The sequence below is a fragment of the Rousettus aegyptiacus genome, unplaced genomic scaffold, assembly GCF_014176215.1.
Source record: "Rousettus aegyptiacus isolate mRouAeg1 unplaced genomic scaffold, mRouAeg1.p scaffold_m13_p_4, whole genome shotgun sequence".
Classification (NCBI taxonomy): domain Eukaryota; kingdom Metazoa; phylum Chordata; class Mammalia; order Chiroptera; family Pteropodidae; genus Rousettus; species Rousettus aegyptiacus.
In genome coordinates this window covers 30,553,202-30,566,682 of record NW_023416307.1, presented here as the reverse complement: position 1 = coordinate 30,566,682, position 13,481 = coordinate 30,553,202, and the positions used below count along the sequence as shown (strand labels likewise).

Below are 13,481 nucleotides of genomic sequence, written 5' to 3'. Positions count from 1 at the left end.
TGCCCAGGTGGAGAAGTAGTTCATTAAACACTATGAACAACCAAGGTGACAAGGCATCTCAAAAAGAAAGAGAAAAATCTCTAGAAAATAAGCTTATAGACATAGAAATATGTGACTTAAATGACAGAGAATTCAGGATGGTACTTCGGAAAAAACTCGGTGAGTTCCGAAATGAGTCATATCAACAATTTCAGGAGTTGAAAAACAACTAGATGAGCAGAAAGAGTTCTTTAGCAAGGAGATTGAAACCCTCAAAAAGAACCAAATAGACTTTCTGGAGATGACGAACACACTGCACGAGTTGAAAAATGAAATAGCAAGCTTGGGAAATAGAGTTGACCAAATGGAGGAAAGGATCAGTGATATCAAAGACAGAAATCTAGAAATGAATCAGAAGGAAGAAGAAAAAAACTGAAGAATTAAATATAAGAGAAATACAAGAACTAGCTGATACAATCAGGAGAGGAAACATAAGAATAATGAGAATTCTTGAAGGGGAGGAAAAGGAGCAGGGATTGTCTGAAAGCATTATCAGACAAATAGTTGACGAGAACTTCCCAAATCTAAGGAGGGAGCTGGAGTTTGGAATTCGAGAAGTCAATAGAACACCCAATTATCTCAACCCAAAAAGGCCTTCACCAGGACACATGGTATCAAAAATATCAAAAATCAAAAACAAAGACAGAATTCTCAGGGCATCCAGGAAAAGGAAGACGGTAACTTATAAAGAAAAACCCATTAGATTATTGTCAGACTTCTCAGCACAAACCTTCCATGACAGAAAGGAGTGAAATCAAATATTCAAACTATTAAATAAAAGGAGCTACCAGCCAAGAATAATGCACCAAGCTAAGCTCTCCTTTAGATATGAAGAAGAAATAAAGACCTTTCCAGACATATAAAAATTGAGGGAATTCTTCACTATTAAGGCCTGAACTACAGGAAATACTGAAAGGGGTCAGCTCACCTAAAACAAAATGACAAAAAAAAAAAAAATACATGATTAGGCATAAGGTGACTAGCAGGTTGATAAAAGCAGAGAAGTGCAACCCTTACTAAGAACGGGGCATTATAAGCTTAAAGTAAGAAGAGATTTGCTATAGCAAGATAGTAATGAACATTCAGCATACACAGGGACAAACTGAGGCAATGATGACTGAAAAGGGGAAGGTTCGAAGATCCAAATTCGCAAAGGGGAATGGAGATAAGGTGCATGCAGAAGAAAAGGGACGACTATATATAGAACTATCCTTTATGTATTTGTAATGGCACCCACATGCCAAAGATTCAGAATTAAAGTATATAACATAAAACAAGAAGGACCAAAGGGAAAATCCACAAAAACCAACCAAAAAAGAAAACAGAAACATAAGGACAAGAAAGCAATGGAAACACCAAGCTATCAGAAAGCAAAAGATAAAATGGCTATAAGAAGACCTCATATTTCAATAATCACCCTAAATGTAAATGGATTGTACTCACCAATAAGAAGGCACAGAGTTACAGATTGGATCAAAAAACAAAACCCAACCATATGCTGTTTCCAGGAGACATATCTCAGTTCTAAAGACAAATATAGACTCAAAGTGAAAGGGTGGAAAATGATATTTCAAGCAAATGGCATTCAGAGAAAAGTGGGAGTAGCAGTACTAATATCAGACGAAACAGACTTCAAAATAAAAAATGTAAAGAAAGATACTGAGGGACACTTCATAATGATAAAGGGAATCATGCGGCAAGAAGACATAACACTTATTAATATTCATGCTCCCAATCAGGGAGCCTCGAAATATATAAAGCAATTACTAACAACTAAAGGGAGAAAAGAGACCAAAACACTATCATAGTAGGGGACCTAAATACCCCACTGTCGGATATAGACAGATCATCCAAACAGAAAATCAATAAGGAAATAACACCCTTAAATGACACATTAGACCAACTGGACAAAACTGACATTTACAGAGCCTTTCATCCCAAAGCAGCTGCTTATACATTCTTCTCTAATGCGCATGAAACATTCTCAAGGACTAACTACCTGTTGGGAGACAGAGATAGCCTTGACAAATATAAGAGGGTTGAAATCACACCAACCATATTCTCTGATCATAATGCTCTGAAACTAGAGATCAACTGTAAAAAGAAAGTGGAAAGAACCACAAATACATGGAGATTAAACAACATACTACTGAAGCATTACTGGGTCAGAGAAGAAATAGAAAGAGAGATCAAGAAATACATAGACATGAATGATAATGATAGTACAACGTATTAAAACTTTTGGGACACAGCAAAAGCGATCATAAGAGGAAAATTCATATCATTACAGGCCTACCTTCAAAAACAAAAATGAGTCCAAATAAACAACCTAATGCTTCATCTTAAAAAACTAGAAAAAGAAAAACAAATGAAGCCTAAAGTCAGTAGAAGGAAAGAAATAATAAAAATTAGAGCACAAATAAATAAAATTGAAAAAAAAAAAAGAAAAAATAAATGCAACAAAGAGCTGGTTCTTTGAAAAGGTTAATAAAATTGACAAACCTTTGGCTAGATTCACTAAAGAAAAAAGAGAAAGGACACAAATAAACAAAACCAGGGATGAACAAGGGGAAATTATGACAGACACTACAGAAATACAAGGGATCATACAAGAATACTATGAAAAAGTATATAATGCCAAATTTCATAGTGTAGAGAAAATGGACCAGTACTTAGAAAAATACAACCTTCCTAGACTAAATCAAGAAAACTTGGAAAATCTAAATAGACTGATAAGTATTATGGAAATTGAAACTCATCAAAAACCTACTAAAAAGTAAAAGTCCAGGACCAGATGGCTTTATCAGTGAATTCTACCAAACATTCAAAGATTTCATACATATTCTCCTCAAACTCTTGCAAAAAATCAAAGAGGAGGCAATACTTCCCAACTCATTTTATGAAGTCAATATCACCCTGATACTGGTAAAGATAACACAAAAAAAGAAAACTACAGACCAATCAATATCTCCTGAATGCAAAAATCCTAAATAAGATACTTGTGAAGCGAATATAGCAACATATTAAAAAGATTATATACCACTATCAAGTGGGCTTCATCCCAGAGGCACAGGGATGGTTCAACATATGCGAATCGATTAATGTGATACACCACATAAACAAATTAAAAAAATAAGAATCATATGATCATATCACTAGATGTAGAAAAAGCCTTCGACGAGATACAGCATCGATTTATGATCAAAACCCTTAACAAAATTGGTATAGAAGGAAAGTATCTTAATATAATAAAGGCCATATATGACAAACCCTCAGCCAACATTACACTGAATGGTGAAAAACTAAAAACCCCTCTAAGATCAGGAACAAGGCAAGGCTGTCCACTGTTGCTACTGTTATTCAATGTAACATTGGAGGTCCTAGGGAGTACAATCAGACAAGAGAAAGATATAAAAGGCATCCAAATAGGAAACGAAGACGACAAACTGTTACTATTTGCGGATGACATGATTCTCTATATAGAAAATCCTAAAGACTCCACAAGAACACTACTAGAAACAATAAGTAAATACGGTAAAGTTTATGAATACAAAATCAATGTCCAAAAATCCATAGCATTCCTATACTCTAAAAATGAAGTCTGAGAAAGAAGTGGAACAAAAATTCCTTTTGCGATTGCAACAAAATGAATAAAATACCTAAGAATAAATCTAACGAAACATGTGAAGGACCTATATAATGAAAACTATAAGACCCTATTAAAAGAAATCAAAGAAGATACAAAGAAATGGAAAGATATTCTGTGCTCTTGGATTAGAAGAATCAACATAGTTAAAATGACCTTATTACCTAAAGCATTATACAGATTTAATGCAATCCCCCATCAAAAGCCCATTGGCATTTTTTAAAGAAATAGAACAACAACAAAAAATCATCAGATTTGTATGGAAGCACAAAAGACCCCGAATTGGCAAAGCCATCCTGAGAAAAAAGAATGAGGCTGGAGGCATCACTCTGCCTGACTTCAAATTATACTACAAAGAGACAGTAATCAAAATGGCATGGTATTGGCCGCGAAACAGACATATGAATCAGTAGAACAGAATCGAGAGTCCAGAAGTAAACCCGTATTTATATGGGTAAATAATTTTTGATCAAGAAGCCAAAAACATACAGTAGAGAAAGGAAAGCCTTTTCAAAAAATGGTGCTGGGAAAACTAGAAAGCCACCTGCAAAAGAATGAAACTAGACTGTGGTCTATCACCACACATCGAAATTAACTCAAAATAGATTTAAGAACCTGAATATGAGACCTGAAACCACAGAATGCATAGAAGAAAACATAGGAACTAAACTCAAGGACCTTGGACTTAAAGAGGATTTTATGAATTTGACCTCAAAGGCAAGGGAAGTAAAAGCAAAAATAAATGAATGGGACTACATCAAACTAAAAAGCTTTTGCTCAGCAAAAGAAACTGTCAACAAGGTAAAGAGACAACCATCAGAATGGGAAAATATATTTGCAATAATGCCTCCGATAAAGGACTAATATCCAAAACATACAAAGAGCTCATACAACTCAATAACAACAAAAAAACAAATGAACCAATCAAAAAATGGGTAGAAGACCTGGACAGATACTTCTCCTTAGAGGACATACAAATGGCCAACAAATATTTTAAAAGATGTTCAACATTGCTAGCTATTAGAGAAACGTAAATCGAAACCACTATGAGATACCATTTCACCCCTGTTAGAATGGCTATCATCAACAGGACAAGTAATGACAAATGTTGGAGAGGATGTGGAGAAATAGGACCCCTCATACACTGCTGGTGGGACTGCAAATTGGTATAGCCACTACGGAAAACAGTATGGAGGTGCCTTAAAAACTAAGAATTGATCTACCATATGACCCAGCAATCCCTCTCTTGGTATTTATCCCAAAGACTTGAAAACCCATATCCGAAAAGATATTCATACACCAATGTTCACAGCATCATTATTCACAGTGGCTAGAACATGGAAGCAATCAAAACGTCCTACGATAGATGAGTGGCTAAAGAAGCTGTGGTACATATATACAATGGAATATTACTCAGCCATAAGAAGTGATGAAATATTGCCATTTGCAACAACAACATGGATAGACCTTGAAATAAGCATATGAAGCGAAATAAGCCAGAAAGAAAAGGTTGAAAACCACATATCACTTGTATGTGGGACATAAATGTAAAAGTAACAAATGAACAGGACAAACAAAGAGACTCATGGACATGGACAATGGACTAGTGGTTTCCAGAGGGGATGGGATGGAGGGAGGGTGGGAAAAAAAAATTAAATGTAAAAAAAAAAAAGATATAAACAGTTTGTCTAAAAATAAATAAAAATTATATTGGCTAAAAAACTAAATAAAAAGCTATTGACATTATTTACAATGAGACTAATTATCTTACCTCCTTTTCTTCACCAACTTGGTCCAAACTCTCATGACTTGAAGGATTATATGGAATTACTAAAAACCCAATCCCAAACATAAAAAAAAAAAAAGAAAAATACAACATCCATTAATTGAGTTCAACTTAAATTTTCTCTTGATTTGATTTTTTATTTAGATTTTATTTGAGTAAGTTTTCAACATTTAAAAGTAAGTACCTGTGCTACTAACAACAAATTGTATGTTAATATGAGTTAAATTCTAATCTAGAATGAGGATTAAGAAAGCAAGAACCAATCAGTAAGTAAGTAGCCAAGTACAGATTTTAACAAATATTCTTGCTCTTTTAAAAATATTTATCTTCTATACAAATTAATCAATTCCTTCTATAAAGGTTACTTTACAAACCTTATTAAATTATTTTAGCATGACTGAGGCATGGAGATAGAGGGTCTCTGGTTTTTACTCCTCACTTCTTCATACTCAAAATGTTCCTAATCATCTTATCACATAAGTCAAATAAAACAGCGGTCCTCAATCTTTTTTGGCATGTGCTACTATGAGAATCTAATGCCTGGTAATCTGAGGTGGATCTGAGGCTGTGATGCTAGCACTGGGGAGCAGATGAAAATACAGATGAAGCTTTGCTTGCTTGCCTGCCACTCACCTCCTGCTGTGTGGCCTGGTTCCTAACAAGCCACAGACTGGTACTGGTCCACGGCCCAGGAGCTGGGGACCCTTGAAGCAAAGGACTGACAAAGATTGGACTCTAGGTTTCTATTGCTTGAAGCAACTTGGGGAGGAAAAAAGCCTATATTTCATATAACCAGCTTCTTCCATGAATAAGACACTGCATTCTGTCCTTTCGGAAAAACTCCTTGCCTTGCCTTGCCTTACCTTTCTTGATTCGTCCCAGATCAGGATGCTCTGTCCCATTTAATTGCTCTTTACATTTCCCAGATACATATTTAAGGTTTGTATCTACTTAACACTTGAACTTACATGATCTTTTTTGAATTTTCTATACTGCATCTCTATCTTTTACATCTTCTCCTTCTGATAATATAACTTTTAATAAAAACAGGTCACTTTAACTTAGTAAACATGGTCCACAAAATCAGTATGTTTTCATTATTGGAAATAACTAGGTTTGCTGAATTTAAAAAGGTCTCAAAAGTAATTTATCTAAATTACAGAAAATAGTCATTTGTTGTAGTTTACACAGTTGTCTTTTTAAAATGCCAAATGTGTTGTTAAATATTACTACAATATTACCACTGCAAAATATGGTTGTCTAACTTTTATTTGGGAAGAACCTAAATGTTTTTAAACTTGGGTGCAAGAGTCACCTAAAGAAGTCTTTAAATAGTGTTCTGTTAAAGAACAATGGTTCTTGACATTCTTACCTGTCTGTGCATGGTCTGAGTGCATGGATGATGGATCCATGGGCATCATTGGCTCCTACAAACATTTCCAAAGAAACAGTAACTTAGTGAATTCTTTTGAAATCTCTGTATCTCTATAAATCCAGAAACATTATTTTGATGAGACACAGTATATTAAAATTAAAATTTAAAAGAATATCTTAATAAGTAAAAATTATAATACTGTATTTAATTCACTTTTAATTTTATTACATGAAACCAATATAATAGTCCTGTGAATGAGGTAATGTTAGTCACATTTTACAGAGTAACAGAAGAAACACAAAACTAATTTCAGACCAACAATTACAAACCAAATTAAACTCTAATTTTTCTCCTCTACATTACTGATTCTTCCTTTGAGCTCACTTCCATATTCTCACTTTAGTCTCTGGCAAAAGGAGTCTCTAGTACTTGATTCCTTTAACTGAGGTCACAAGATAGACTTCAAGATGTTTATAAACCTCTTGAAATTATGTGCAAAATTTTGAGGACTCTTCATTTTTCTAAAGTCTCAAAGGTGTCAGTGACCCCCAAAAGAAAAAGAAATACTTCCTAGAAACTGCCCTAACCAGCCACCTGTCAATAACTTCAGGTAAAGCTAATTCAAACCAAAATGTTACTAATTCATTAATCTTGGACCCAAGTTTAATGAATGCCAACAAGAAAGGGTAAGTTTGAGAAGGAGCATTAATTATACAGTTATAATTTAAGGCTGCCTTAGAGATAGGCTCATGCGTTTTTCAATGTGTTTTACACTATCCTAAATATAATCACTAACCTTGTCCCTCTTTTCTTCCACATTTATAAAATTACACAAATCATCTATCACCTAAGAATATTAAAAAATGTCAACAGTAACCAGGATAAATTGTTTGAAATTTCTGACCTATTTTTTATTGAGATTGGACTTTTACCTCCCTAACAACAAACCTATTTCTAACTTTATATGAACTAGCTAAATAATTCTAATACCAAAGAGCTACTAGTAATAAATTATTTTCATAATGCCCAAAGAAGCTACTATGAATAACATGGTTCAATCTTTCTAGAAGACAATTTAGAAAGATGCATTCAGATCTTTCTAAAAATGCATATCCTTTAACCAAGTACTTCTGAATCCTTAAGAAAATAATAAAATTTATTTACCAGAAAGTTCACTATGATTTTCTTTATAGGAAAATTTAAGAAACAACTCAAATATTCTATCATGGGGAACAGGTTAAAAAAATTATGGTACAGACATGTAACAAAATATTATGCTAAAAATGAGAATATAGATAGCTAAATAGATATAGAAAGATGGCCAAAATATATTGTTTGGTAAAAAAAAATGGGTTAGAAAACAATAGTACATATATGATCCCACTCTTATTTAAAAGTATGTAGAACGAGACACAACCGAATATTACGTGTTCTGATGAATAATCACTCCACCTTCTACGAAGTCTTCTCAAAAACAACCCACAAGAAAACAAAAACCAGAATCTAATTAAACTTCTAGATCCAACTATAATATACAGAATATAAAGAGGACAGGGGAACATTTTAAACATAATCAAGGAAAAAGCAAAGAGAAAATTCAAGGACACTTTAAACGTCAATACAGTTTCTTCTACAAGTAATTGTAAGAAGGAAAAAGAGAGCAAGAGTAAAAAAGCAAGGGTGGGGAGGAATTATAAATTTAAAAATATCTAAAACATATATCAATCAATTGCAAATATGGACTTCAACTAGATTCCAATTCATAATGAAAACTGTAAAAACAAAATCCTAACATTTATGAGATAACTGAAATTTTGAACATTGCCTGGATGGATAGTTGATATAAAGAATTTGGTTTTCAGTTTTTAAAGAGTCCTTATCTTTTAGAGGTACATACTGAAATATGTCTGGCATTTGTTTCAAAATAATACAGAGCAAGGGCAGGTTAAATAGGTGGGGTATAGATGAAACAAAATTGGTCATGAATTAGTAACCGTTAGAGCAGGATGATTTATTGGTACAAGGAAGTTCATTATACTGTTCTATCTACTCTTATATATGTTTAAAATTTTCCGTGTGGAAAAATTTTAAATGTCTATGCATATAAATTTGCACAGAAAAAGTTCTGGAAGGATATACGCGAATGACAATTACTTTTAGATGGTAGATTTTGTGGAGGATTTAATTTAATTTTTCTTTACTCATCTGTATTCTCTATTTTTTCTATAGTGAACATGTTTTAATTACATATTTAAATAGAAAATGAAAAATCAAAAGTTTAAATGCAGAGTCCTCAGTAATCTGACACTTTAAATAGCAAACATGAAGCTTCTGACTCTTACCTGATATCTGCTTAGTACAGTTGCCAGAATCATGGGAGCTATAAAATCATGAGTTTAGCTTAGAAGAAAAAAAATCTCTTAAATGGTTCTCCCTACATCTTCCTAATTTATACCAGAGGATTTTGTAGAAGGTTAAACAAAAAAGTTAACTATATCCTACCAACAAATTGGTAATAGTTCCAGAATTCCCACTATCTTAACTGGACTGTAAAGCGATCTTATGCCCACTGTTGAGTTACGGTTCCTTAACACCCCCATTTAAGCCCTTTCTTCTAGTAGTACCATCAAAAATTCTCTATTAAAACTAGACGATTGTGTCTTACCGGTGGCAAAGAATGCCGCCCACATTCAATTGTGACAAGTTTGTGGCACTTCTTATGAACCAAGAGTTTGCAATTGATGCACTTATATCCCTGGCGTCCTAGTCCCCATATTCGATCAGTACAGATGGCACAGTGGGCACGCTGGAAAGAGTAATTCAACAGAATTTAGTAACAAAAAAAGGGGTTATAATCATTTCCCAACAGTTTGCTCATAGAATAGTAAAAATAAATAACTTCCTTTTCTAACTCAAATCTCTTCATCATACATACTTTTCCAAAGCTTTGATGGTTAGGAAAAAATAAACAGAAAAGAACTTATTTTAAAGAGAGTGAAATTTACAATCATGTTGTTTTCTGTTTTAAGTCCAAGAAGTTTGTCTTCACGTAATTAGATTGAGAGTAATAAAAACAGAAAAAGTAAATTAAACTTAACATATGGCAGAAAAGGCTGTACAAAGATTCCCAGGCAAAAATAAACCTTCCACACTGTTCAGAGGTCAAATCAAAGCCCTGATCTCTTAAAAAACAATACCTAAAGTGACTTTTCAATTCGAACCTTTTTAAATATCAGTGCTACTGAGAACAAGAGTTTGGGAACCCCGGGTGGTGGCTTCTATTTACATTGAGTTCAGAACATGGAATTAGTTTTAAAATAGAAATGGGAGTCCAGAACTTTATAGTTATCAAGAATAGTTAAAAACATGACCTCCTGGAGACAGGCTACTTTCAGACCTTCGCTCTGTCACTTACTGTGTCATCTTGAGCAAGTTATTTAACTGCTCTACACCTCGATTTCTTCATCTATAAAGTGGAAATACATACTACCTATCTCACAAGGTTATTGTAAGGATTAAATAAATCAATATGTGTCAAGCATTTGGAAAGGTGCCTGGTACATAGTAAAAGCTAAATAAGTGTTTGCAATTATTATTTTCTATACAGTGAGAATTAAAATTATAATATTAAATGGTTTTCAAAATAAACCTAGCTTATTTTCTGGCTATCTTAAATTATATTTAAAAATCTGACTTTCTTATAGCTGGGATAACAATATAATTAATCAGCCGATCTGGAACATTTTTAAGAGTGAAAGGAGATGCTATTAAAAATTACCTCAAGAACACAGGTAACTGGGAATGTTAGGTAACTCAACTTATTTCTTTAAAAGGAAAGAACAAGGCTACCTTTCTTTTACAGTAGAGATAAAAAATAGAAGTCTCAAATTATCCCCATTCAACAAACGAGGGTTTACCCTGTTGAAACGCTTGGCTTGAAAAGTGTGGCCATTTGCACAATACAGCTTTCTCCATCGGCGTGCACCTCTGCGGTAGATGGATTCTGAAGAGAGATTAAAAATTAATAAAAGAGCAAATGTGAATAAAAGCCATTTTATTACAATTAAGTCTGTGATTTCTTTTTTTCATGATATTCACTGCAAGAAAAAAATACATACAGGTAAAAACCTGAAAGTGAAAAAACAAAACATTCATTCAGGGACTAGATGAAAATAAAGTCCATGGAATATAAATGTTTGAACAACTATTATTGCTTTTCTGTTTGTTCATTTTCCCCCAAATTTTAATTCTGAAAAAATTTAAACCCACAGAAGAGTTGAAAAAACAGAACACTAAACTTCACCAAGATTTACCAATGACTAACATTTTGCCACATTTTGCTTTCCTCTCTTTTTAACATACTTTTTTATCTGAATCATTTAAAAGTAAGTTGCAAACATCGTAACAACACTTCAACCTTAAATACCTAAGTGTCCACTGCTTGAGATTAAGTTCATTCTCTCTAATTCTACTTATGAACAGTACTATTACCATGTCTTAGAAAATTAATATGAATTCAATATTACCTGATACATGGTTCACATGCAAATTTCCCCATTTGCCTTCAAAGTATCGTTCATATTCCCTACAGGATCCAATCAAGATTCAGGCATTGTATTTTGATGGTATACCTTTTTTGTCTCTTTAATGTATGCTAAAACATTCATTCTGCTTTATTTGTTGTTTGTTTTCAAGATGTTGACTTTTTTTTAGTCTAGGCAGCTGTCTTATGTCCTACATTCTGGATTTGTTAGTTTCCTCATTATTAAATACCTACTCTAATTATTTAGTAAAAACAATACATGGGCAATGTGTATTTCTTATCACATTACATCAAGAGATGTATAAATATCAGATTACTGACTCCCACTCCTGGTGTTTGCTCTGTTAAAAAGCAGCGATCCCTAGTTTTCTTCATTGTAAAGGTACTTTTCCTTTTTATAAGTATTCTTACAGATGTCTCAGGGTCATTTTATAACCACATAAGATATTCTCTTCTTCAATAACCTTCCATCAAATGGGTTTTATATTAATACTTTTCCTAAAAAAATTCCACAAAAATTAAATCTAGACTATCTGTGTAATTTTGGTTAAATCAATAATTATTTTTCATACACACTCAACACTCAACACTCAACACACACACACACACACACACACACACACACACAGTCTATTGGTCATTTACAGTAATATTCCACAGTAATAGTTAATATATAGAAAGATTCCATTAGGTTTCTAAACTCATTTTAAAGCAAAATTAAGATAGAAAAGACCAGCTGAAATTCTCTGAATAAGAAATCTTGAGATAGTATAATACACAACTTTAAATATAACAGCTTTTATTTTTAATTATTTATTCTGTTAGGAGTAACCAAAGCAGAAAGTTACTGTTAATAATATCTTCACCTAAAAGAACATCTTATTTCAGAAACTTTCATGAACTATAACTTAATAATATCTTAAATTTAAACATGTTAATGTTTCCTACAAATTAAAAGAGCGCAGAAACCACATTAATGGCTATCGATTTCCCCCCATGCACTAGAATTTGGTAATATTTGTCATGCTGGAAGGAGTGGTGTTAAAATCTCCAGCAGCAAAATTTAAAGAGGGAAAATGGGCATGAAATACAATGAAAAGTTAGGAAATAATATTTTATCTGGGAAGTGTGCTACAGACCTATAATAGATCTGGTGATGGGACTCAGGCCAAAGTCTGCTACAATGGCAAGTCTTTTAAAATTCTGGGTTGGCCAAAGGGAGAATAGCTTGCTTCTCCAACAGCTCGCTGAAGGCAGCCTATACTGGCTTAAACCCATCTGCCACTGGAACTACAGCAGAATATTCCTAGCTGAATACAAACCTAAAAGTTTCACTGTTGCTTCAGAGTTTTACCTATTCCTTATAGTTCCCCATCTTCTGATATAGTACATGGCCCCCATTCAACTCCATGTACAAATGCTCAGAGTTTAATTTTCTCTTTTCACCAAGTTGCATGAAGAATCATAGAATTGAAAGTTTAGAACTATTTCACTTAATTCAAAGCAAAACACCACAATTACTTCTAAAGTCATGGATATATATGTGCAGAAAACACAAATAAAAATGAGTTGCTTAATATCCACAACAAATAAATTATACCAGATAGCAAAGGAATAACTTATGATCATATTCAAGTTTGCATACTTAAATTACATCAGACTGAATAACTGTTTGACTCTTTCGATTCATTCATTACTAACTTACTAGCTTGGACATTCAAAATCCCGTAACAATTCCTAAGGACTCACGCTTAAGTATGTAAAGTGTCATGTCAGTTACTTAATCTTAAATGGTACAGCAAAAATATAAAACAAGTGTTTGTTATGTATACATATGTGTGCATTTGTGTGCACAGATCTAGAGTTAAAGCAAACAAAGAAAATATTAAAAACTGTTGAATCTAGGCAAAGAATATATGGGTATTTTTGTTTTTAACATTGTTTCAACTTCTTCGTAGCTTTGAAAATTTCCAAAATTAAAAACTAGGAAGAAACATGACCTAAAATTAACTTAATTTCCCCTTCAATGCATAACACACAATTATGTCAGTAAGCTGTAAATAACAACTGCCTGATTTTGATCTGGCAAAAG

At 33.2% G+C, this 13,481-nt stretch overlaps 1 protein-coding gene across 2 annotated transcripts in view; it reads right to left on the bottom strand.

Moving 5' to 3' along the window:
* PRKCI (protein kinase C iota) overlaps positions 1-13,481 on the bottom strand; it is a 64,309-nt gene that overhangs the window by 20,553 nt on the left and 30,275 nt on the right. For both annotated transcript variants that reach the window (XM_016127531.2, XM_036219501.1), the window contains 4 exons: positions 10,764-10,849; positions 9,512-9,652; positions 6,844-6,898; positions 5,457-5,515 (listed from right to left, as the gene is read on the bottom strand). In XM_016127531.2, the coding sequence (XP_015983017.1) occupies positions 5,457-5,515; positions 6,844-6,898; positions 9,512-9,652; positions 10,764-10,849 (341 nt within the window). The remainder of the gene's footprint in view (positions 1-5,456; positions 5,516-6,843; positions 6,899-9,511; positions 9,653-10,763; positions 10,850-13,481) is intronic.